Source organism: Chinchilla lanigera, unplaced genomic scaffold, assembly GCF_000276665.1.
Source record: "Chinchilla lanigera isolate Chin_1 unplaced genomic scaffold, ChiLan1.0 scaffold00094, whole genome shotgun sequence".
NCBI lineage: Eukaryota > Metazoa > Chordata > Mammalia > Rodentia > Chinchillidae > Chinchilla > Chinchilla lanigera.
In genome coordinates this window covers 6,605,341-6,627,287 of record NW_004955495.1, presented here as the reverse complement: position 1 = coordinate 6,627,287, position 21,947 = coordinate 6,605,341, and the positions used below count along the sequence as shown (strand labels likewise).

At 59.9% G+C, this 21,947-nt stretch overlaps 1 protein-coding gene across 1 annotated transcript; it reads left to right on the top strand.

Moving 5' to 3' along the window:
• Positions 1-12,460, top strand: Efna2 (ephrin-A2; the record flags this gene model as incomplete). Its single annotated transcript, XM_013505059.1, has 4 exons — positions 1-74; positions 8,797-9,110; positions 10,891-10,956; positions 11,109-12,460. Coding segments are annotated over 4 exons (576 nt in total), but the record flags the coding sequence as incomplete, so codon positions are not given.
• Between the last annotated feature and the right edge of the window lie 9,487 nt (positions 12,461-21,947).

Here is a 21,947-nt window from a genome sequence, read left to right as displayed (position 1 = left end):
TGCGCGCGCGCCGAGGACGCCGCCCGCGCCAACTCGGACCGCTACGCCGTCTACTGGAACCGCAGCAACCCCAGGTGAGCGCGCAGCGCCGGGACCCGTCCCCGCCGGGGGCCTCCGCCAGCCCCAGCACCGTGCCCCGCCGTTGGGGTGGACGCACGGCACCTGGGGACGCCCTCCCCAGGAACGACCGGCCCCCCGGAGTTCGTGTGCGGTATTCCTAGGACGCCCCACTTCCATGCGGAGGCGCGCCCCGCGTTCCCCAAAGCGCCCACGTCTCCCAGAGTTTGGGGATCCCCGCTGACACCCTCAGAAGCTGGGCCCGCTCTGAGTTTCCTCTCTGGACTTGAGGGCTCCCTGATCTGCCAGCCTCTCGGGGAATCCCCCAGGACTGAGGAGTTGGTGGGGATCCCAGGGGACCTTGGTACCGAGCGGTCTCCGAGGTGGAGGACGGTGGCTCTCCGGAGAGGGGTCTCCCGGCGCGTCCTGCGGGGAGGTACCCAGATGAACTTGAGGAAGTTGGACCGGGCCCTCCCTCCCCCACGTTCACTCCAGGGGGTCCTGGTCCCAGCTTTGTGGGGCTGGAGGGAGGCACCAGAGGGGCTGCGGTCTGTCGGGCGGAGTAATCGGGTAGTGTTCTCTTCCCTCCTCTTGGCGCTGACGGGGAAACTGAGGTGCAGGGGGACCGGGGGCTCAAGGTCACAAGGAGAGGAGCAGAGCTCTGGTGGGACTTGGGTGGCCTGGTGCCCAGCCTGCCACGCCCGGCCGTGGGCCCCGCCGCCCGCTGCACAGAACCCTGTTTCCAACCGGCTGTGCGCCAGACGCTGAGTACGATTTGGGGGACGACAGGAGCCCCTGCTAGTCCGAGCAAGAAAAGTTTGCTGGCCACTGACCGCCTTCCAGAGTCCTCAGAACCCTCCAGGTCATTTGGGGGTCTCGGAAGCTGGGGTGGACCGGGGATCCCGTGGGAGGCAGGGTTTGGGGCTTCTGGGGTCCGAGGTGGCCAGGGTAGAACTCAGGGTCTTCTGATCTGCATACAGGGGCCCTTGCTGGCCAGCCCTCTGCCACTGGTCACTTTTCCTGCTCCGTGTTCCTGCGCCTTCTGAGCGGTTGTCCCCTCTGGTCCCCTGCTGTCCTGATCCCCTGGCGGAAAGTTGCATAAAGGACCGCCTTTGAGGCAGGCTCTGGACAAGGGCAGCCAGTGTCCCCCGAGGGGGGTGGGGAGCGTGCCCGCGGGGCCCACAGGAGCAGGGCCGAGGGCAGGCACCCGGGCCTCAGGGAGATAGCCGGGCCACCACAGAGTGGGTCCTGCGCGGCCCTTGGTCTTGGTCACATGTGGGTTTGATTAAGGCGCTTCCCTGTCCCTGGCTGCCGGAGGAACCCAGCGAGCAGCGCTTCCCTGGACCAAGTTTTTGGTTTCAGCTCCGGAATTGCCGTCCCCCAGCGTGGCCGGTCCTTTGTTCTGGCAGACACTCCAGGAACCAGGAACAGGGAAGGAAGGGGCTGCTCACAGCTGTCCTGCTATCCCCACCTGCCGCAGGGCCGTGGGCTGCTGGCTGCACCTCTGGCGGGGGGGATGAGCCCCCCCCATGCCTGGCTTTGGCTGGCCACTTGGTCATCTCCTGTTGCTGTGTATCTCACCGCCCGCTCTGTCCGCTGCCCAGGGGGACAGCCAGGTGGCCCCTGAGCAGACCCTGTGGCATGGGACCTTCCTCCTCCGCTCCCCCTTCTGCCTCGGGCACCTGTGTTGCAGGTGACCATGTCTGTCACTCTGCATTGGAGCCCAGGACCCGGATGACCAGCTAGCTCAGGAATCCCAGATCCGTCCAGTTTGGGGCTTTGTCACTGACACTGAGGTGTTCTGCAGAACAAGGGGGGGTCTCGGCAGCCGGGGGACCCCTCTGGAGATTTGACGTTCAGGGATGGCTGTGCTGGAACCCGTACTCAGGTGACCTGGGATGTAGGGCACGCTGAGAGGGGGGGCCTCGGCGTTGCTGTCTGAGGGCACCCAGGGCAGATGGGGACGCTGGACATTGGCCTAGGGGTGACCCTGTGTCGGAGAGCAGCACGCAGGAGGACGGTGAGCAGGGCAGGCGGAGTGGCGTGGGCACGTTCCGGGGGCACAGACGGCCACAGAGGAGCCCTAGGGACTGATGCTTGGATGGGAAACCCACGGGTGGGCCGTGCTGCGGCAGGGCCGGCCACCTTCCCACCAGCCGCCAATCCCTGGACCCTACCGGCTGGGCCCTCCTGAGCCGACTGCCAGGTGTCTCTGGGCCAGTCTGCAGCATGGCTGGCCAAGGCTGGCTTGGCCCTGGGTGGCTGCCCCTGCTGACCCGCCCGCCACGTTTCCTGTGGGTATGCGTGGTGGCCCCATGTCTGGTAGGGGCAGGTGTTGCTCTGGGCCCCGGCCACGCACGTAGCTGCATATGCTTGCGCAGGGTATTTGTGTGTCCGTGTGATGCACACACGTATCTGTGTATGGCAGGGCGCTGCCGGCATCCATGCACACGTCTCTGCCCTTGGCATGTGCGTGTTTGTGAGCAGAGGACACATGCGTGCGCCTGCATGTTTGGTTGTCACGCCTGCGTGTGTCTGCACAGAAGGCTGCCGTGGTAGGGCGCACGCCTGCATGTGAGATGCATGCGTGTGTGTGTGTCCGTGGGTGGAGCACATGTATGTGCATGTGAGGGGGTTGTGCCCACACTGGGAACAGCGGTGTTACACAGGGCCTCCAGCCCCAGCAGGGTCCACAGTGGTGACCTCGATGGGTGTGCCTGTTCTCTGGGGACGGGCACAAGCCCAGGTGTAGATGGGCCAGAGTCAGCATCACAGAGGACGGCTGCCTTCCCTGAGTCCCCACGCACTGAGCGTAGCCCTGCCTGGGGCTGGGGCGAGAGGCTTTCGGGTGGCACTGTCTCCAGGGCCCCAGGCCAGGGCGCCCTCGTCCTGCACAGCTGTGACTCCCCTCCCAGCAGCCAGGTCGGAAAACGGCACCTTGGGCGGTCCCCAGCCCCCGAAGGAGCCTCCTGTGCCAGAGGTGACCAGCATCCCCACTGCGGTGGCCCTCTGGGCTCGCCTGGCCCCTGGGGAACCAGCTTAGAAAGGGGCGATGCCTGTTTGCTGCAGGAGGGATTTTTGTTGTGTGAGAAGAGCTCTCGCCCCAGCTTTGGGGGTCTGGAGAGCCGGGCGGGGACTCGGGGACGGGGAGTGGGGTCTAGCGGGGCTTCAACTCCGGGTCCAGTGGGCAGCACGGTTGTCCGGGGCGCCTGTGCCCCCTCCGAGAAGCGGGACGCACATCGTCACCCCCAGCCTGATGTGGACAGACAGGCCGGAGGTGGGTCCAAGGAGCACTGAGAACCCACGCAGGGAGGGAACCCAAGGCAGGGCCCGTGGTCCAGAGCAGCAGCCTCTGGCCACTACCGTGCCCAGCCCTAGCTAGCCCCCGACCCCCGATGCCCGCGCACGCCAGCCCCACATCCCTGCCAACGCGCAGGCTTTGTGTCCCTGCATCCCCGGCCCTTTCTCCTGCTTTGGGCTTCATGGGGTGCATCAGATGGCCACGTTCTGCGTGTGTGCAGCCCTCGCCTCTCTGTGCTGTGGACCCTGGTGGTATCCTAAAGAACTGAGGTGCAGCACTGGGGTCCCTCGGCCCCGTGGCGACTGTGGACGTAGTGGATGTGACCTCCAGCCTGTCCCTGTGGCTGGGAGCCGGGCAAGGGGCACTGATGTCTGACCTGCACTCTGGTGGCTTTCCCTGCAAGGAACTGAAGGGGACTCTCCCGGGTCACTCAGGGTCACGGCATAGCCAGAAGCCCTTTATAGACGGCAGGGGTGGCCTTGGAGCTCAGGAGGCGGCATCTTGCGGTTGACAGCTCCCCTGTCCCTCTATGTGTGAGCCACTGACAGGCATGGTGTCCTGTCCCCGGGGCCGGGATTCCTGCGTGTCCCTCCTTTCCTCCTCAGGAAGCCTCACTCTAGCCCGGTTGCTACTGGGGGACATTTTCTTCTTTGGGTGATGCATACACAGAGAATTGTCAGCTCTGTTCCCCACCTGAGCTGGCCGTGCCTGGGGGAAGGGACAGAGCCACCTCCCAGCCCCGGTCCCACCGCAGGGCTGCTGTTCCAGACACGCAGCTCAAAAGCCAGGCGTGGCCCGGCAGGGGTTTTTGTCTTAACCTCAACCAGACGTTTGAACTCTGCGGCCAAGCCGGCTCCGCCAGTGGGGGCACATCCCCCACCTTCGCGGTCCTGTGTGGCCACCAAGCCTTGGTCTCCTTGGGTGACCGGAGATCCCGGCTTTGAGGGGCGATCCCCGACCCGCCCAGACCCTAATCCACCTGCCTGGGGACCCGTTGACCCTCTTTTAGGGACAAAGAAGCCTTGAGACAGGGCGACTGGTCCAGGGCCACCTTCAGGGCTTTCTTGATGTTTGCAAGAGGCCACTGCATCTGGGCTGGCCACGGGGTGTCGGGGACAGGGTGCGTCACTGGAGTGCAGGGTAGGTGGGGGACAAGGTCCGGCACACCCCCAATGCTGCTCGGCCACCAACGCTTTGTGTGGGGCAACTGCAGCCCCCACCCTACCTCTCCTTTCTGCTTGGCCCCCTTCCCTCTCCCTCCATCCCTCCCGTCCTTCCTTCCTTCCTTCCTTCCTTCCTTCCTTCCTCCCTCCCTCCCTCCCTCCCTCCCTCCATTCCCCTCCCTTCCTGTCTCCTCTTTCTCTCTTTTTCTGGTCCTGGGGATGAAGTGCAGAGCCTTGTGCTCGCCCCTGAGCTACACCCGCAGCTTCTCTGATTTTTTTCTTTTGCTTCCACACCGGAGCCCCTGCCTCAGTTTACCTTTCTGTACCCACAAGGCCCAAAGCATCTTTTCTCAGAGTCACCTTGCAGCCCCTGGAGGCTCTCACTTCATCGGAGGGGCCAGCCAGGCCTGAGACGCAGAAATCCCCGCTTCAGCCCCTCAAAGGCTGGGCCCCAGGATCCCATGTGCCTGATCACCAGTCAGCTCTGGAGCATCTCCAGTTGTCAGAGAGACAGAAATAGCCAGTCTGGGATGGTGCCACAGGCCTGTAGTCCCAGCACTCTGGGAGGCCGAGGCAGGAGGGTCAAAGATCGAGTCCAGCCCGGGTGACTTAGTGACTTAGTGAGGTCCTGTCTCAACAAGATAAAAAAGAGGGCTGAGGATGCAGCTCAGTGCAAAGACCCTGTGTTCCATGTGTATGAAAAGAAGGAAGGAAGGAAAGAAGGAAGGAAGGAAGGAAAGAAGGAAGGAAGGAAGATAGAAAGAAAGAAAGAAAGAAAGAAAGAAAGAAAGAAAGAAAGAAAGAAAGAAAGAAAAAGAAAGAAAGAAAGAAAGAAAGAGAGAAGAAAGAAAGAAAGGGCGAGAAGACTGCAGAGGAGACAACGGCAAGCCCCTCCACCCCCAGACTGTGCAGGCACCGCGCTGCGGGCTGCATGGTGCCTCAGTTTACAGGCTGGGGAGGCAGCCCAGCTCACCCCACCCATTTTGGGAGAGACTTGTAATTAGTCGCTTTGCTATTAGCCTCTATGACTTAACAGACACGATTGGAGTTAATTAGCTGCGGGCCGGGTGGTTGCCGGGAGGGGGCGGGGGGCAGGGTTGAGGCAGCTTGGGAGGGCAGAGGAGGCTCCGCAGGGGCTGAGACAGCTGCCCCGAGGGTCGCTGGCACCTGGCCGGCCAGTGGGCAGGATGTACCAGCAGGGGTGACACACGGCAGGGCGGACGGTGAGGAGCCCCCACCCCACATGAAGGGAATCTCCCGGGTCAGCAAGGCCTCAGTGGGATCTGGTCCCATCTGCCTTTCCCGCGGGGACCTGGCCCACCGGGGCTTCAGCACTAATGGAGGAGACACAGGCCGTATCTTGGGCTCACCAGGCTGAGTTTTGGGGTGGGGGCCCCCTCGCTCCCTACCCCATGCAGACGCCAGGCCTGGCTGCTCCGCCGCCGACTTGGATCTTAGAATGCCAACACAGCAGGGCCGTCGCTATTTACAGCCGGAAAAGCAACAAAAACGGCCCGCGGAGGCAGCCGGCATTGGGTTAGTGGGACCCGCCTGTCAAGGCCCTTACCCGCCTCATCCTGGGGAGCTACTCTCTGCTTCCCACAATCCAGCATCTCAGAATCCTTGACTCCTTGACTTTTCTTTTTTTTTTTTTTGGTTTTTCTCTGGTACCAGGAACCGAACTCACGACCTTGCGCTTGCCAGGCAGGCGCTTTGCCGCTGAGCTAAATCCCCAGCCCCCTCATTGACCTTTCTAACTCACTTCTTCAATCAACAAACATGTATTGAGTGCCACTGTCTACAGGATTGGTGGCCACAGGCGGCAGGCAGGGAAGACAGGAGCCTTGTGAGGGTGAAAGAACAAAAACAGCAGGAGGCAACAGAAGCATTCTGCGGTAGAGACGGCATACGCAAAGGCCCTGCGGTGGGTGGGGCAGGGGCGGCCCAGGGAGAGCCCGCTTCAGATTCTTCAAGTTGAGGGGAAACAAAGGTTCCAGCCAGTGAGCCCCGGGGCCTGATGCTCAGAGAAGCCAGCCGTGAGCCTTGAAAGCCAAGAGCCTGGTGGGCCCTCACTGCAGTCCAGGAAAAGCCTGGTGTCCAGCTTTCAGCCAGCCAGCCAGTTTCTGCCAGGTACAGAACGTGGTGGTATCCGACATAGGCATCTTGGGTAACAAAGAGAGATGGGGGTGGGGTGCTGTGTGCTCACCTTCGGAGCCCATCTCAAGAAGGGTCCTATAGCCAGGCGTTGTGGCACACACTTGTCACCCCAGCTACTGGAGAGGCTGAGGCAGGAAGATCCTAAGTTTGAGCTCAGCCTGGGCACTTAGCAGAGGGACTAAGCATTGAGCTCCGTGCAAGGCGCCATCCCCAGTACAGCTGGGGATGAAAGAAAGGACAGAATCATCGAAGCAACAAGGGAGAGCTGAGGGCTGGAGGGGATGGGGCAGGCCAGGCCGGCCCCCACCCGCCTACCTGCGGTTCCCACGGTGACCTCATAGGTCCTGGCTGGGCCCCCGGGTCCTGAGGCAGGCGCTGGGCACTGGTGCCACTGATCTGTGAGCTGCGAGATTTGCGCTGGGCTCGGGAGGAGTAAAGGTGACTTTAAATTAGGAGCCTGTAGCGGCTGGCATGTGGACCCCACCCAAGGGCCCAGGACGCAGGGTCAGTGGGACCCAGTCCCCCGCCTGTCCTCCGGGGACCCCTGGCTGTGCTGGTGGCACTGCCCATCTCTGCGGCCCACAGTGTACACACCGGAGGGCCCACTGCAGGTAGGGGAAACTGAGGCTCTGAGAAGCTGACCTTGAGACCCACCTGGGTGGGAACTGTCACCTGAGCCCTGGAGTTGCACAGCCCCTGAGACCCCAGACTGGCCCCCCAGCTCGGAGACACATCTTGCACCCCTGGCCTCTGACCCCGGGGCTGGGGCGAGCTGCCCGTCCTCAGGTGGATGCAAGAGCTCAGGTGCGGGGCGCCCACTCACTCTGCCTCACCGTCTTGTTTTTTGTTTTTTTTTTTTTTTTGTTTGTTTTTTCTCTGGTACCAGGAACCGAACTCACGACCTTGCGCTTGCCAGGCAAGCACTTTTGCCGCTGAGCTAAATCCCCAGCCCCGCCTCACCGTCTTGAATTCTCTGCAACTGGACATCAGCTGCAGGGGCTGAAAATCTTGGCACTGAATCCCCAGTAACTGGTGGGGAAACTGAGGCATGAATAATCAGGACTCCTGTCTGCCTTATCCTGCTCCCCTTTGGGGACCCCAGAACTCTCAGCCCAGCCTGGAGTGGAGTCTAGCCTCAGTTTCCCCAGCTGTGCAGGAGGAGGAACCGCAGGCAGCCCTCCCTGCGTGTGGCTTTTATGTGCTAATGAGCCCCTCACCGGGTCCCCCTCCTGCCCCCCTCGGCCGGCCGCGTTTTCATGACAGGGACCCGGGGGACGGAGGCGGGGAGATCTGAGCGGCTTCTGCGCTGTAGCCGCAGGCGGTGGTGGAACGGGAGCCGCCGACCCAACCCTCAGCTGACCTCCATCCTCCCCGGAGGAAGGGGCACAGGATGCGGGGCGGATGGGGCAACCTCCAGGGCAAAGGGCGGGCTAGGGGGCCAAGGTGTCAGCAGCCGGGGAGGCCGGGGAGCCCGGTGAGTGGCTCGGAGGTTCGGAAGGCGCTGCCCGTTCTGTGTGCTCAGGAAGGCGGACTGGGTCTCGGGACCAAGAGAGGCTCAGAGGGGGCCAGAGAGAGGCTCGGGTCACACAGCACAGAAAGCGGGGGCTGCGGTTGAATCCTAGGAGGGAAACTGAGGCTGGAGCAGGGCATGGGTGCCAGATGGGCAGCTGTTTAGGGTGGCTGTGGAGGCCCAGAGTCTGGGCCCCGACCGGGGGCACAGTGGGTCCCAGTGTCTGCCGTGGATGCCCCGCCTCCGTAGCGTCGGGTGTGTGCTTGGTCCTGCACTCTCGGGGGCACTGAGGCCCGGGTCCAACAGGCGGGGAGTTACACCGGGCGGAGGGCTGTGAGCCGCGCGTCACATGTGGGGCCTCGCCCAGTGCACTGTCCAGCCCACAAGCGTCCCCTTGTCCCCTAGCCATCCTGTCTCCCAGTCCCCTGTCCCCGCCCCGGGCTGACCCAGCCCTGTGCCGACCGGTCCCGCATCCCCGCCCCCGTCCCTGTGCCAGCCTGTCCCCCATTTCCAAGCTAACCCATCCCCTGTCTGTCTTCCGTCCCCGCGCCGGCCCGTTCCCCGTCCCGTCCCCCGTCCCCGCCGGCCGCTGACCGCTCCCCCGGCAGGTTCCACGTGGGCGCGCCGGGTGACGGCGGCGGCTACACGGTGGAGGTGAGCATCAACGACTACCTGGACATCTACTGCCCACACTACGGGGCGCCGCTGCCGCCCGCCGAGCGCATGGAGCACTACGTCCTCTACATGGTCAACGGCGAGGGCCACGCGTCCTGCGACCACCGGCAGCGCGGCTTCAAGCGCTGGGAGTGCAACCGGCCGGCCGCGCCCGGGGGGCCGCTCAAGTTTTCGGAGAAGTTCCAGCTCTTCACGCCCTTCTCGCTGGGCTTCGAGTTCCGCCCGGGCCACGAGTACTACTACATCTGTGAGTAGCTGCAGGCACTCGGGGTTCCCCCACCCCGCCCCGCCCGCCCCTCCTGTCCCCTTGTACACTCCGGGAAACAGGATCGGAGCAGGGTGGAGGCCATACACCCCCGCTGACCCCGGCCTCGTCCTTTATGGGGACTCTGTGTCTCCACACTGTGCTGGCTGGGCCGGAGATATAGCTCAGTGGCACAGCACCTGCCCTGCAAGCGTGAGGTTGTGAGCTTGATTCCCCGTACCAAAAAAAATGGCTACTGTGCTGGCTGGAGAAGGCCTTGCTCCCTAGGTGACATTGGGGCGACCTTCCTCATAAAGTGCCATTAGCAGGACACAGAGGGGCATGCCCATCACCCCAGCTCCTGGGAAGCCCGAGGCAGGAGGATCACAAGTTTGAGTCCAGCCTGGGCAACTTAGAAACTTACCATGAGATCCTGTCTCAAAATAAAAAATAAAAAGGAGCTGGGCATGGTGGCACACACCTGTCATCCCAGCACTCGGGAGGCTGAGGCAGGAGGATCGTTGCGAGTTCAAGGTCAGCCTGGGCTACAAAGTGAGCTCAAGGCCAGCCTGAACTGTATATCGAGACCCTGTCTCAAAAACACAAAAAAGAAAAGAAAAGAAAAGAAAAGATCATCCAGAAAATAAAAAGGGCGGGGGATGTAGCTCAGTGTCACGGCCCTGGGTTTATCCCCATTGCTGCAAAAACAATAAACAGAATAAAAATAAAACGTGCGGCGGTGTAGCTAATGGTCAGTGCTTGCCTTGCGCCACACAAAACAGACAGACAGACGGACAAACCTAAGACAGGTGACACCTGCAGCAGTCTTCCTGAGTCAGAGTCCCCAGCTCCACCCTACCGTGAAGCCAACTGCCTGCAGGACCCGTGACGGGAACACAGGCCCTGGTGTCGCCTGCCTGAGATGGGGTAACAGGCTGTGTACCTCCGCCGAGCCCAGGACGGGCCCCTGTGGGGTGGCCATCACCCTTCCGCACTATCCCGGGGTCAATAAGGAGCAGTTTGGGGGGGTCTTTGCCTGCCACGCTGTGGAGGAGGCTGGGTACCTGTCCACCCTGGCTCCCAGGAAGTCAAATTAAACTTTACAAGGCCTCATTTCCTCCTTTCTCTGCTCTATTTGAATTTTTCCCCTTTTAATTCAGAGAAGCGGGTGGGGGAAGGCTAAGGTGTTTAAATTAAGTCCCGTAATATAAGAAAAATTACATTTTTCTTTCCGAGACAGGGAGTTTCATAAAGATAATTATTGCAATTATTCGTCCTATCTCTGTGACGAATGTTATTTTTATTACCTGCTTTTTATCTTCATCTCCTGGCAGGAGGGGCTTCTCAGGGGTGGGGAGAGGTGGCCACCAGGCCAGTGAGGGCCGGTACCTGTCACTCCTGACTGAGGCTAGGGGTTGAGCCCAGGGCCTTCGTTGAGCTGCATCCATAGCTCTTTTTATTGAGAAAGACAGGGTCTTATCCTAAGTTGCCCCTGCTGGACTGAAACTTGCAATCCTCCTACCTCAGCCGCCCAGAGTGCTGAGATGACAGGTGTGCGCCACCACGCCTGGCTTGTGTTCCTTACTTTTGAGTGCCACTGAGGTGTGGGACCCAGTAGGACAGAGACATAGGCTGCCTCAGCCTTGGGGTTAGGGCTGGGCCGAAGGAGGGATGCAGGAGCCGACAGAGGTAGGCAGGAAAACGAAAGCTTTCTGTCTGGGTGGGTTTCCAGGGGGGTCAGTGCTGAGTCAGCATGCCCACTAACCCGTCCCCTCTCTTGCAGCTGCCACGCCTCCTAATGCCGTGGACTGGCCCTGCCTGCGGCTGAAGGTGTATGTGCGGCCGACCAGTAAGTGCTGGGGGGCCAGGCAGGATCCCAAAGCCCTGAGAGGCCTGAGAAGCCGGGGTGATGCAGGCCGAGCCTACATCAGGAGAGCCAGGGCCCTGCCCCACGCCTCAGTTTCCCTGACAACCATCCTGTCTTCTGTCTCCCCCCGCCAGATGAGACCCTGTACGAGGCCCCAGAGCCGATCTTCACCAGTAACAACTCCTGCAGTGGCTTGGGCAGCTGCCGCCTCTTTCTGAGCACCGTCTCTGTGCTGTGGACCCTGCTGGGCTCCTAGTCCCGGCCCCACGTGGACGCCCGACTTGCGACCCTGCCGTGGCCACCTCCAAGACCAAATAGAGACGCTGCTCTCCCTGGAGCTGCTGCCCCAGCCGGGAGGGCCGAGCCCTGGCCCGGGGAGGGGGCACTGGGCAGCTGTACGGCCCGGCCCAGCCATCTCTTCTGGGGAGGCCCCGGCCCCCTCTAGGTGATTTTATGTGTTGGGTTTTGTTTTGTTTTTTTGTTTTTTTCGTTTGCTCGTTTGTTTGTTTTTCAGTGTATTTTTCATGATTGGATCAGAAAGACTTGAGTTTTTAATTTAATTTATTCCCTGCGGTCGCCAGCAACTTTGGAAAGGAATTAATCGATGTCTCCTGGCCCCCCAGGGAGGGGAATCTGGGGACACCAGGGCCAGTCACTTCTCTGCTCTGTGCCCCGTCTCGCAGGTCCTGGCTGGAGCCCACCGCAGACCCTCAGGTACCCTGAGACAGGTGTGTGGTGCAGACCCCTCCTTGTGGTCCCGGAGACCAAATTCTCCTGCCTCAGCCCCCTTGTTCCTGGTGATTGCTTCCAGCCACTGTGGGGCTACAGCCCCACTTGGGGATCACAGCTCCGTACATCTCAGCCTGTGCAAACAGGCCCCCACCCGGCCCCTCTGCCCAGCTGAGAAGACATTATATTTCTGTAAATAGAGCCAGCAAGTATAATATACTGTGATTTATTTTTAATGTATTCCTGAGGATGGACTGGAAAAAAATTTTTTTTAGCCCTTTGTTAGGGTCTTTTATTTTGGCGGGGGGATGGGAGGGTTACTTTTTAGAATAGAAGCAACACTTGGCAATAAGCTCGTTTTGTCTGTCAGAACCCCCCCTCCCTTCACTATCTGACCTAATAATGTTTCTAAAAACAACAACAAAAAAATGGACAGAACAAAAAGGGAGGGGGGACTACTACCAAAAACACCAACCCCTCCCCAAGACAACATAATGAAGGAAACAACGCATTTATACAGATTTCATATTTCTACCCGCCTTTCCTGACTGTGTTTTATATATATTATAATATAAATATATATTGTGTACGGCCGCCGGGGGACGCCCACGCCTGCTGTGGTGAGGGGCGGCGGGGGCTTTTGTAGGGACCGTGGGGCGGGCCGTGTGGCCACGCCTGGAGCTGGCGCCGGGCCTCCCCCCATCACAATCAACTTTGGATTCTGTATTTTTTTATAATAAAATGCATAAACTTCAAAGGTATGTTGTCTGTATTTGGGGCCGCTGGCCCAAGTTAAGAGAGCACAGGAGGTGGGCATAGGGTCACCCAGGATAATGGGGAGGCCACCAGAGCCCAAAGGAACCTAACACAGGGCGTGGGGGCACATTAGGTCTGTCATCCCAGCTACCTGGGAGGCTGAGGCAGAATGATCTCAAGTTGGTGAGATCGCAGAATGAGAGATCTCAGAATGATCTCAAATTGCCAGCCTGGGCAACTTAGCAAAATCCTTTCTCAAAATAAAAAATAAAAAGGGCTGGGGATGGGGTTTAGTGTGCAAAGGCCCTGGGTACCATCCCCGGTACTACAAGAAAAACGAGTCCGCAATCACTGCGGAGCCTGCGGACCTGTGTATCTCATCGGGGGCCAGGCCTGGGAACGCGCATTCCGCAGGAGCCTGCGTCCTTTACATCCATCAGCCCTCAGTTTCCCCTCTGGGGAATGAGAAGCACCACTTGCCCTTGGCAGCACCTGAGGGGACAGGGGGCTAGGGCTTGGCTGGCTGCGGATGTGAGCTGGTCAAGGCCTCCCTGTTCCCTTGTCTGAGTTCAGGGAGGAGGCTGCTTCTGAGCCCCGGATGGAGGCACAAAGAGGCTGGGGAGGGGGTGGTTTGTCCCCGGCCAGCAGGTGACCGGGCAGAGGGGCCAGGGTCCTGGCCGAGTCCCACCCGCTGTGCCTGCAGCATCCCGGCACAATTAGCCGAGAGGGAACGCTCTCAGCCCATTAATTCAGCCGCGCCCGGCCTGCGACAGGGGCTGCCTCCTAATGAGGGCAGGAGCGACACAAAGAGCCCTGTGTGTGCCCCGCCCGCCCCTGCCTGCTGCGGATGGATGGACAGACGTTGGGGACTGATGCTGCGCTGCTAAGCCCCACAGGAAGGCCTGGGGATCCCCCACTGCACAGAGCACAATCCCACAGCTCCCAGAGGCCCCGTGCTCCAGCCAGCCGCAGAGCTGGAGGGGACCAAGGGTGACAGTAAGATGAGGACCCATGGTGGCTGATGGGTGGCATTAGACACACAGCAGGTTTATTGAGATATACCTTACACATCGCCATCCATCCCAAGCACTGGCCTCTGGATTTTATTGCCATCACCAACTTTGTGTTTTGGGTTTTTTGTTTGTTTGTTTTTTGCCATCACCAACTTTGCAACCGTGTAACTGTCCAACCACAGAACATTCCTTCACCCCAAAAGGGAGCCTCGTAGCTGGGCGTGGTGGTGCACACCTGTCATCCCAGCATCTGGGAGGCTGAGGCAGGAGGATCACAAGTTTGAGCCCAGCCTGGGTGACTTAGCAACTTGGCAAGACACTCTGAAAATGAAAATAAAAAGGGCAGAGGATGTAGTCCTGGACTCGATCCGCAATACCGAAAAAAAAATTTTTTTTTAAAAAAGAAGCCTTGGGGTTGGGGATTTAGCTCAGCGGCACAGCGCCTGCCTGGCAAGCGCAAGGTCGTGAGTTCAATTCCTAGTACTGGAAAAATAAAATAAAATAAAATAAAATAAAATTAAATTAAATTAAAAAATAAAAAGAAGCCTCATCCCCATGAGCAGTCACCCGGCCCCTCCTCAGCCCCACACTTACAAGTCCACTTCCTGTCTCTGGAATCACCAATCGTGGGAGTTTCCTGTCCACGGAGCCCACGCTGTGTGTCCTGTCTGTTGTCTCTCACTGATCACGGTATCCTTGATGCGCCCCCCTCACCGTGGTGAGTGTCACAGCCGTGCTCCTTTTATGGCTGAGTGACGTCCTGGCATGGAGGAGACCTCCCTGTTCACCTGTGGACACTGGGCCTTTTCTACCTTTTGGCTCTTGCGAATTGTATTATATCTGTGTTGTCTCAGACAGTTTAACACAAAAGGGGATTCTGAATAGGATGACAGTCGTGTTCCCAACTCAGGGCCTTGGTGAGTGCTGGTCTCCCCGCCCTTCCCCAGGGCCACCACTCTGTCCTGCAGCCGGGTCGGTCCCACTGTCCTGTCCTGTTCCCTGCCTGCCTGTCCCCACCAGGGCATCCCAGGGAGCTGTCCCCAGCCACACAGGCCCATAGGACGCGGGCCACAGGGGATGCAGGCCACGCGCTGGTCCCTTTGGCAACCTCTGAACACCACCTGGGTGTCCACCGCCAGGGCCGCGTCTGGATGCCCCCCAGTGACCCATGTCTCTGTCCTCATCTGCATCTGCCACAACCAGGCCCTGAGCTCCTGTGGAACCTGGGTGGCCATTGGCCACCGCATCGGTATGCGGGTCTTGTGTGGAGCCTTTTCCGGCCCGGAGGTTCCAGAGGGAAGTAATTTCTCTCCCGTGGCCCATTACTGCTGCCTCGGTGCCCACGGTGGGCAGGGGGCGGGGGAGGCTGCAGGGGGCAGGGGAGTCCTGAGGTCCCCAGGACTCTGGCGACAGTAGCCCTGGGGGTGGAGCTGGACTTACCCCTTGGCTTCCAGGGCAGGGCTGTCTGAGCCGTGTTCATCTTTTTCTCTTTCTTTTTTTTATTTTTTGGTATTGGGGGATTGAACCTAGGGCCCTTCACACTGAGCTACACCTCCAGCCCTTATGGCCCAGGTTGGTCTTGAATGTGGGATCCTCCTGCCTCAGCCTCCCAGAGGGCTTTGACCATATCCATCTTCATCTGGGGGGCATGAACCCCACAGCCCTGGAGTAAGGAGCTGACAGCCTTTCCTTCAGTGCCTGTGGACACACCCCCAGACTCCCTTTAAGGAGTGGGACTGGTACAGGGCTAGAAGGAAAAGCCCCACCTCAACCACATTTCCCACAGGGCAAAGGCCAGTCTCCGGTGGTCAGCACACCACTCACACCCTCTCTTCCCCAGGGGTCCCAATTCCCTGGGGTGCCCTGCTCTGCACCTTTCCCCTGGTCTCAGCCTGGTGCCCGGACCCTAAGCTGCCTCCTGAGGGTTTTCTTCTCCTGACCCCTAAGGTAAAGCCACAGAGCCGAAACCACTTTCCTCTTCTATTTTGTCTTTTCCTTTGCATGTATTTATCGCCTCAGGCACACCATGGCCATGTACTTTCCTCTTTTGTTTCTTGTCTCCTCTGCTACCTGACTGTCAGCCCCTTGAAGTCAAGGGTTTTGGTCTGGCTTGGTCTATCTCAGTCATTACTGGTCATTAGCACCAACCACATGCCTGGTACACAGTAGGCGCTGGATAAATGCTTACTGACTGACTGACTGAATGATGTGTGTGTGTGTGTGTGTGTGTATAGAAGCTATATGATCAGAAAAAAGATCACATACAAACTGTATCTCCTAGGAGTGCATGGTGACACATGCTTGTCACCTCAGCACTCTAGGGAGCTTACAGGCCCAGATGGGATAAAGCCATGGTGTTGGGTACCCTGGTCTGGGCTGCAGGTGGCCAAATGGCCACAGAAAGAAATGTTCACTGGGTTCATAGCCCAGGACCTCCCGAGGAACCATAAATCACAAGATGACACAGAGTCAGAAATTAAAGGCAAGAGCCAGGCTGGTGTGGCCCGCAGGGAGAGGGCAGCAGAGGAGAGGCAGACGGCCCTGCTTCCTCAGTTTCCCCCGCAGCTGCTAGCTGCTGTGGGCGGAGTGATGAGGGCAAAGAGGTCCCCCAGGGGCTGCAGGCGCCCACTGACCGGGAAGCGGAGGTCCCGAGGCCAGCGATCCATGGGCCCTAATGGGCAGGAAGCGGGGCCCTGAGGGGAGGAGCGGGCCTTCCCCTGTGCAGATGGGGAAACTGAGGCTCTCCCAGGCCCTACAGGTCACTGGGGTGCGCCCAAGGTGAGGAGTGGGGTCTGAGCCGGCGGCCTCCGTTCCGGGGTGCGGTGCGGTGGGGCCGCGCCCTGGGGACGCCCTTCAGGCTGTGTCGATGATGAGGGGTGCTGCCCCAGCTCTTACCTCCTGGGTCCCTCAGGGTGTGAGGTCCCCACTACCCGGCTCCTGTGGCCTGAGGTGGGAGACAGAGGTGGGAGACACCGAGGCTCGGCCCTCTCCCCCACCAGGGAAACCCTGCACCCAGGAACACGCGGGATTCCGCCCCTGCTTCATGCCCGGGAACGGGAAGTCCCGAGGCCACACTTTCCCCAGCTCAAACCCTTGCCTGGGCTCCCTGCTTCCCTCGGGGCCGAGGCCCCGCCCTGCGGGACCGCACCAGGGAGCCACGCCCCCTCGGCGGCCCGACCCCGGGCGCCGGCCTCGTCCAGGTCAAACGTGAGGCCCCGCCCACCCACCACGCCCCATAGGAAACCCCGCCCCTAAAGTCCTGTCCTTGAGGTCCAGCCTGCAGACCTCGCCCCCTAAAACCCCGCCCACGAGGCCACGCCCCTAGCTTGTGCCCTGCCCTTGGAGGCCGCTCTGCTCTCCTGGACCTCAGCTCCTCCGCCAGGCCCGCCCTTCCCGCCCTTCCCTCTTCACTGGCCTTGGTGCTGGTGTTCGCTCCCCCCGGTGCTGTCTTCCCTGTGCGCCTGTGATCAGAGATTATCATCTCACTCTTCAGACCCCAACTCCGCTCTCTGGGCCTCAGTTTCCCCTTGCAAAATGAGGGTGTGCGCTCTGGGCTCTGAAGAGGTTGGCAGGGGAAGCTTGCTTCCTTCTCGATGAGCCGGGGTCCCAACTCCAGCTTGGCCTCTTCTCCCTGTGGGACCTTTGGAGTAGAGAAGGGAGGGTTTGCCTTCTGGGCCTCAGTTTACCCTCCTGGAACACAGAAGGGACCCACCTTACAGATGAGGACGCCAAGGGCAGAGGCGGGGGAAGCCAGCCCAGACCCCACGTGGGCACCGGGTCCCTGTCTCCGTGCCCAGTGGGTGGGAGAGGAGGAGGCGGCACGGCCGAAGGGAACTGTGGATGGGGAACGACGGCAGGTCACACCAGGGGCTGGTGGCCCTCCCTGCAGAAATGGAGGAGGCCAGCTGGCCCGGGCCTGGCCGCCAGAGTTATGGCTGGCAATAACACGCTTCCCTCCAGCCTCGTGTTAATGACGGTGGGGCTGCTGGGTCCCCTTGTGAGCGCCGGGGTGAGATTAGCGTCATTCATCACGAAAGCAGTGAGCAAGCTGCAGCTCAGTGAGCCCTGTCCACAGCCAGGAGGGGAAACTGAGGAACAGAGGCAGACAGCAGCCATTTTCCTGGTGGAGGGCAGAGCTGTAGACAGAGGGTAAACCCAGTTCCAGAGCACTCTGCTGCTCCTGATGTTCCCAGGGCCTCCGTTTGCCCCTCTGGCAAATGGGACTGTATGAGCCAGGGCAGGAACAGGGGCCCTGGGTGTATCTACCTGCTTCTCCAACTCAGTTACTAGGGATAGAACCCAGGACCTTCCAACCCCAGCCTTTTTTTTTTTTTTCTTTCTTCTGTTTTTACAAAGAGTTTTGCTAAGTCACTTAATTGCTCAGACCAGGCTCAAATTTGCCATCTTCCTGCCTCAGTCTCCCATAGCGCTCAGGGCACAGGTGCATGCCACTGTGCCTGGCTAGAGTATGAGCATTTTTGAGGATCAAAATGATCAGTCCCATAAGGGCAGGACCTTTCTCTCTATCACTATAGTCCCAGTGTCTTTTTTTTTTTTTTTTTTTATGATTTTTCTCCTTTACTGGGAACCAAACTCACGACCTTGCGCTTGCCAGGCAGGCGCTTTTGCCGCTGAGCTAAATCCCCAGCCCCTAGTCCCAGTGTCTTGAACAAAGTCAGTCAGCCTCAAGGAAGGTGAACGTTTGTTGAATGACTGAATGAGTGTGTTGTGGGTGAACTTCGAGTCAAGTGCTCTTCCTCCCCAGCTGGGAAAGCCTGGAGATGCTGGCCTCATTCTCCATTGTTCACTCCTCAGAGAGGGCCCAGGGGGCGGTGTCAGTGGCGGGAAGGGCCTCTCTCAGATGAAGGAGGCAGCGGGGACACTGCGGGAGCTGGCTGTGCTACTTGGCAGATCTTTAAATTAAAATACATATATACACCAGATAAATAAACCCGGCCCACATCCTGGTGACAGGCGGAATTAAGTTGCCCGGTTGGGGACCCAGCGGCAGAGGCTGGGGGGCTGGGAGGAGACGGGAGCGTCCCTGGCTCTGGGGCCATGACTATCCTCCATTGGATTCCTCCTGCTGGGGCCTGGGGGAGGCGCTGGGGCGTCAGGAAATGAAACTGGAGTCCAGAATCTAACTTCCAAGCCCTGCACTGGGAGTGCTGGGAGCCCAGGATGCCCCAGGCTGAGTGAGGACCACACTTGACGTGGGAGATGGTGCCTGTCCCAGGTGGCTGGGATGAGGCACAGGCCTGGCTGCATCCCAGGGAGTGGGCGTGGGACACTGCTCCTCGAGTTCTGCAGGCCGGTGACCTTTACTGCCAGGGAGACCCCTTCAGAGCCTGCAGGAGGCCCCTGAGGGGCTGCATAGCTGAGGGGTCCCTTGGTCCCTTCCCTGTGCCCAGAGCCGGTGGGGGGGGTGGCAGGAGGGGAGTTTTCAATTATGGAGCCGCTAATCGCCGGCGAGGGCCGATCTGGGGCCCGGTAAATCTCTTATGAAAAGCCTATAAATGTATGTAAAACCGGCCTCCGACAATCCAGGGATTAGGCCTCCGGGAGGGGAAACCGAGGCGAGGGCTGGCTGGAGGATTAGCCAAGCTAGGCTCCTGAGGGTGGCAGGCAGTGGCCCCCAGGGGCCCTGGGCCAGAACCAGGAAGACTTTGTATTGCAGAAGCTGGCACCCATTTTATAGCTAGGGAAACTGAGGCCTGAACAGGTCAGGAGTTCCAGGCCTTCCCAGGGGTCCTGTAATGGGGTGGACTTGGGCCATGTCCACTGCCTGCCACCTCCTTCCCAAAGATGAGGGTGAGCTCCACAGACTCGAAGGACAGTAGTCTATGCCAACAGCCCAGCCCTGGCCAGTGCGAATGCCCCAGGAGAGTGGGAGGCCCCTGGGTGCTGATCTTGGGGTCCCAGAATCCTGTTTAATCCCTGTGACCCACCCTATACTTTCTGCCTGAGTTTTGGGAAGATAATTTTTTTTTCAGATACTAGGAATGGAACCCAGGGCCTTCACACTGAGCTACACCCCCAGCCCTTTTTATTTTGTATTTTGAGACAGGATCCAGCCAGGTGGCCCAGGCTAGTCTCAAACTTGTGATCCTCCTGCCTCAGCCTTCAGAGTAGCAGGAAAATAGGCATGTGTCACTGTGCTTAGTCCCCAAAGAGGGATTTTTAAACCCCAGGCATGCTAGCTCGTGCCTGTAATCCCAGCACTGAGAGGTTGAGGCAGGAGGAATGCTACAAGTTTGAGGCCAGTCTGGGCTACAGAGTGAGTTCAGGGGCAGCCTGAACTATACAGTTTGTCCCTGTCCCCACCTGCAGAAACCCCCCAGCACCCAGGTGCCCAGGTGCCCAGGGAGGAGGAGAGAGGACCCTCCATCTATGCCTCCCATGGAGGTCAGGGCTGCTCCCTAGAGCGCTGGACGGCTGGAGAAACTGAGGCACGAAGTAAGTAGTGCTTTCTATCAGCCTCAGGGTGCATCCAAAGGCACCTTTGGGGCGGCCCCGTTTGCCCCCCTCCAGCCACCTGTGCAGACCCAAAGCCCAGGTGCACGGGAAAATGAGGAGGAGACGAGAGATTTCTCGTCCCCCAGTTCCTCCAAATCCCAGGTGCGGTTGCATAGCCGGATTCCATGACTCAGTTTCCCCATTGTGATCACCAGAAAAGACTGGCTGCTGTCCCCGTGCTGGGCTGGAGTGGGGGGCCTGGGGGCATCAGGGGGCTCCGAGCACCCCTCCCCGCCCTGCCGTCAGTCAGGCCCGCCGGGGCCCCCTTTAAAGTCGTCACGGCCCAGCAGCGGCCGCGGGAGGGATTATTCCGGCCTGTCCAGGGTGGACTCAAGTGGAACCGAGGCTGACGAGCGGAACGCGCCCCCGCGGGCCCGGTCTGCCGCCTTTGTCGGCTCCGTCACGGCCGCCGCCTCCCCGTCTCCCCAGCCCGAAGCTTTGTGCAGCTCGGGCCCGGCCACTCGGCCGTGGCCCACAGCTCGGCGGCTGCCCGGCCATGAGGTCGCTGCTCTGGCCCTCTCTGGGCCTCAGTTTCCCTGTCTGCAGCATGGGCATGCCGTTTTGGCCCCCTGGCTGGATCGCTGGAGAGGTGGATGGATGGCACATGGACGTGACTGTCCCTGGCTGCTTCTGCGTTCCCAGGGGCCCTGGGCCCGTCATTCCGCCAAGCTTTGTCCAGGAAATTCGAGGTGGCAGGGAGAACGGATCCGCTCTCAGCCTGAATGGAGCCGAGGTAAATGCTGTTGACCCCTGACCCTGGCCCCCTAATCCCAGGGTTGAGACTCTCAGCAGAGAGGGGTCCCAAGAGAAGAGCTGGGGCACGACCCCCGCCCCTGGCGCCAAGGGGGGCTTCCGGGTCAGCATCGCAGCAGCTTCCGGGGAACACGGCTGTCCCCTTGGCCACGTGCCTGGTCACCACCCCAGGGAGGCTGGCCCGGGAAGCTCCACATTCCTTGGGACCAATCCAGGCCCTGCCAACTGCAGCCGACAGGAACTCAGAGAAGTCAGTCTGCTCCTCAAGGGAGGCACAGCAGACATCCAGCTTCTAATTGCTGTGGGTCTGTGTCCCCGGGAGACCCTCAGTGGACAGGGAGTATGGGCAGGGGGCTTTTCATCCCGACCATCACGCCTGCTCTAGATTCCTCCATAGCTCCCACTGTCTTCAAGACACTTTATCTCCCCTGGAAAAAGCCTCAGAAGCAGGCCGCACCTGTCATCTCAGCACTCTGGAAAGCTGTGGCAGGAGGTTCACAAATTTAAACCCCGCCTGGGCAATTTTGTAATTTAGCAAAAGCCTGCATTAGTCAGTTGTGGTGGATTTGGGAGGCTGCAGAAGGATCGCCTCAAATTTGAGGCCAGCCCAGGTTATGTAGTGAGTTCAAGGACAGCCTGAACTACGTAGTTTTTTGAGATCCTGTCTCAAAAATAAGAAAGAGCCGCATGTGGTGGTGCACGCCTCTCTCTGGCTGCAGACGAGCCTCGAGGATTAACATCAGGGTGGCCGCGTGGCATTGCCCTGCGAGTGCTCGAGGAAGAACGAATGAGTGTGGTGGCGATGCTGCCCTCCCTCTGCCACTGGCAGCGACTTGGCCCCTTTGCTTTCGGAGTCCACGGAGGCCACACTGGCAGAAGCTTCCATGCGGATTAAACGATTCTCCCCCGCAGGCACAGGCGGGATGCGTTCGCATGCTCTGGCGCCCCGCGCTCCCCAGCGGCCGCGTGTCTGTTCCACCCTGCCGAGCTGTTCCCCACGATCAATTTCAATTTGGCCGGGGCTCTGCCTCTGCAGCCCAGGTCTCCTTGGGGGCTCTGGCTGGGGCGGGAGCGTTGGTGGCTTTCTGAGCCTTCTCTACCATGCCCGAGAAAGGACTGGGAGTCTTGGGGATGAGGCGCTCGGCCATTGCTGGCTTCTTTCTGGGCCTCAGTTTTCCCAGGTATAGAATGAAGGGCGTTACTGTC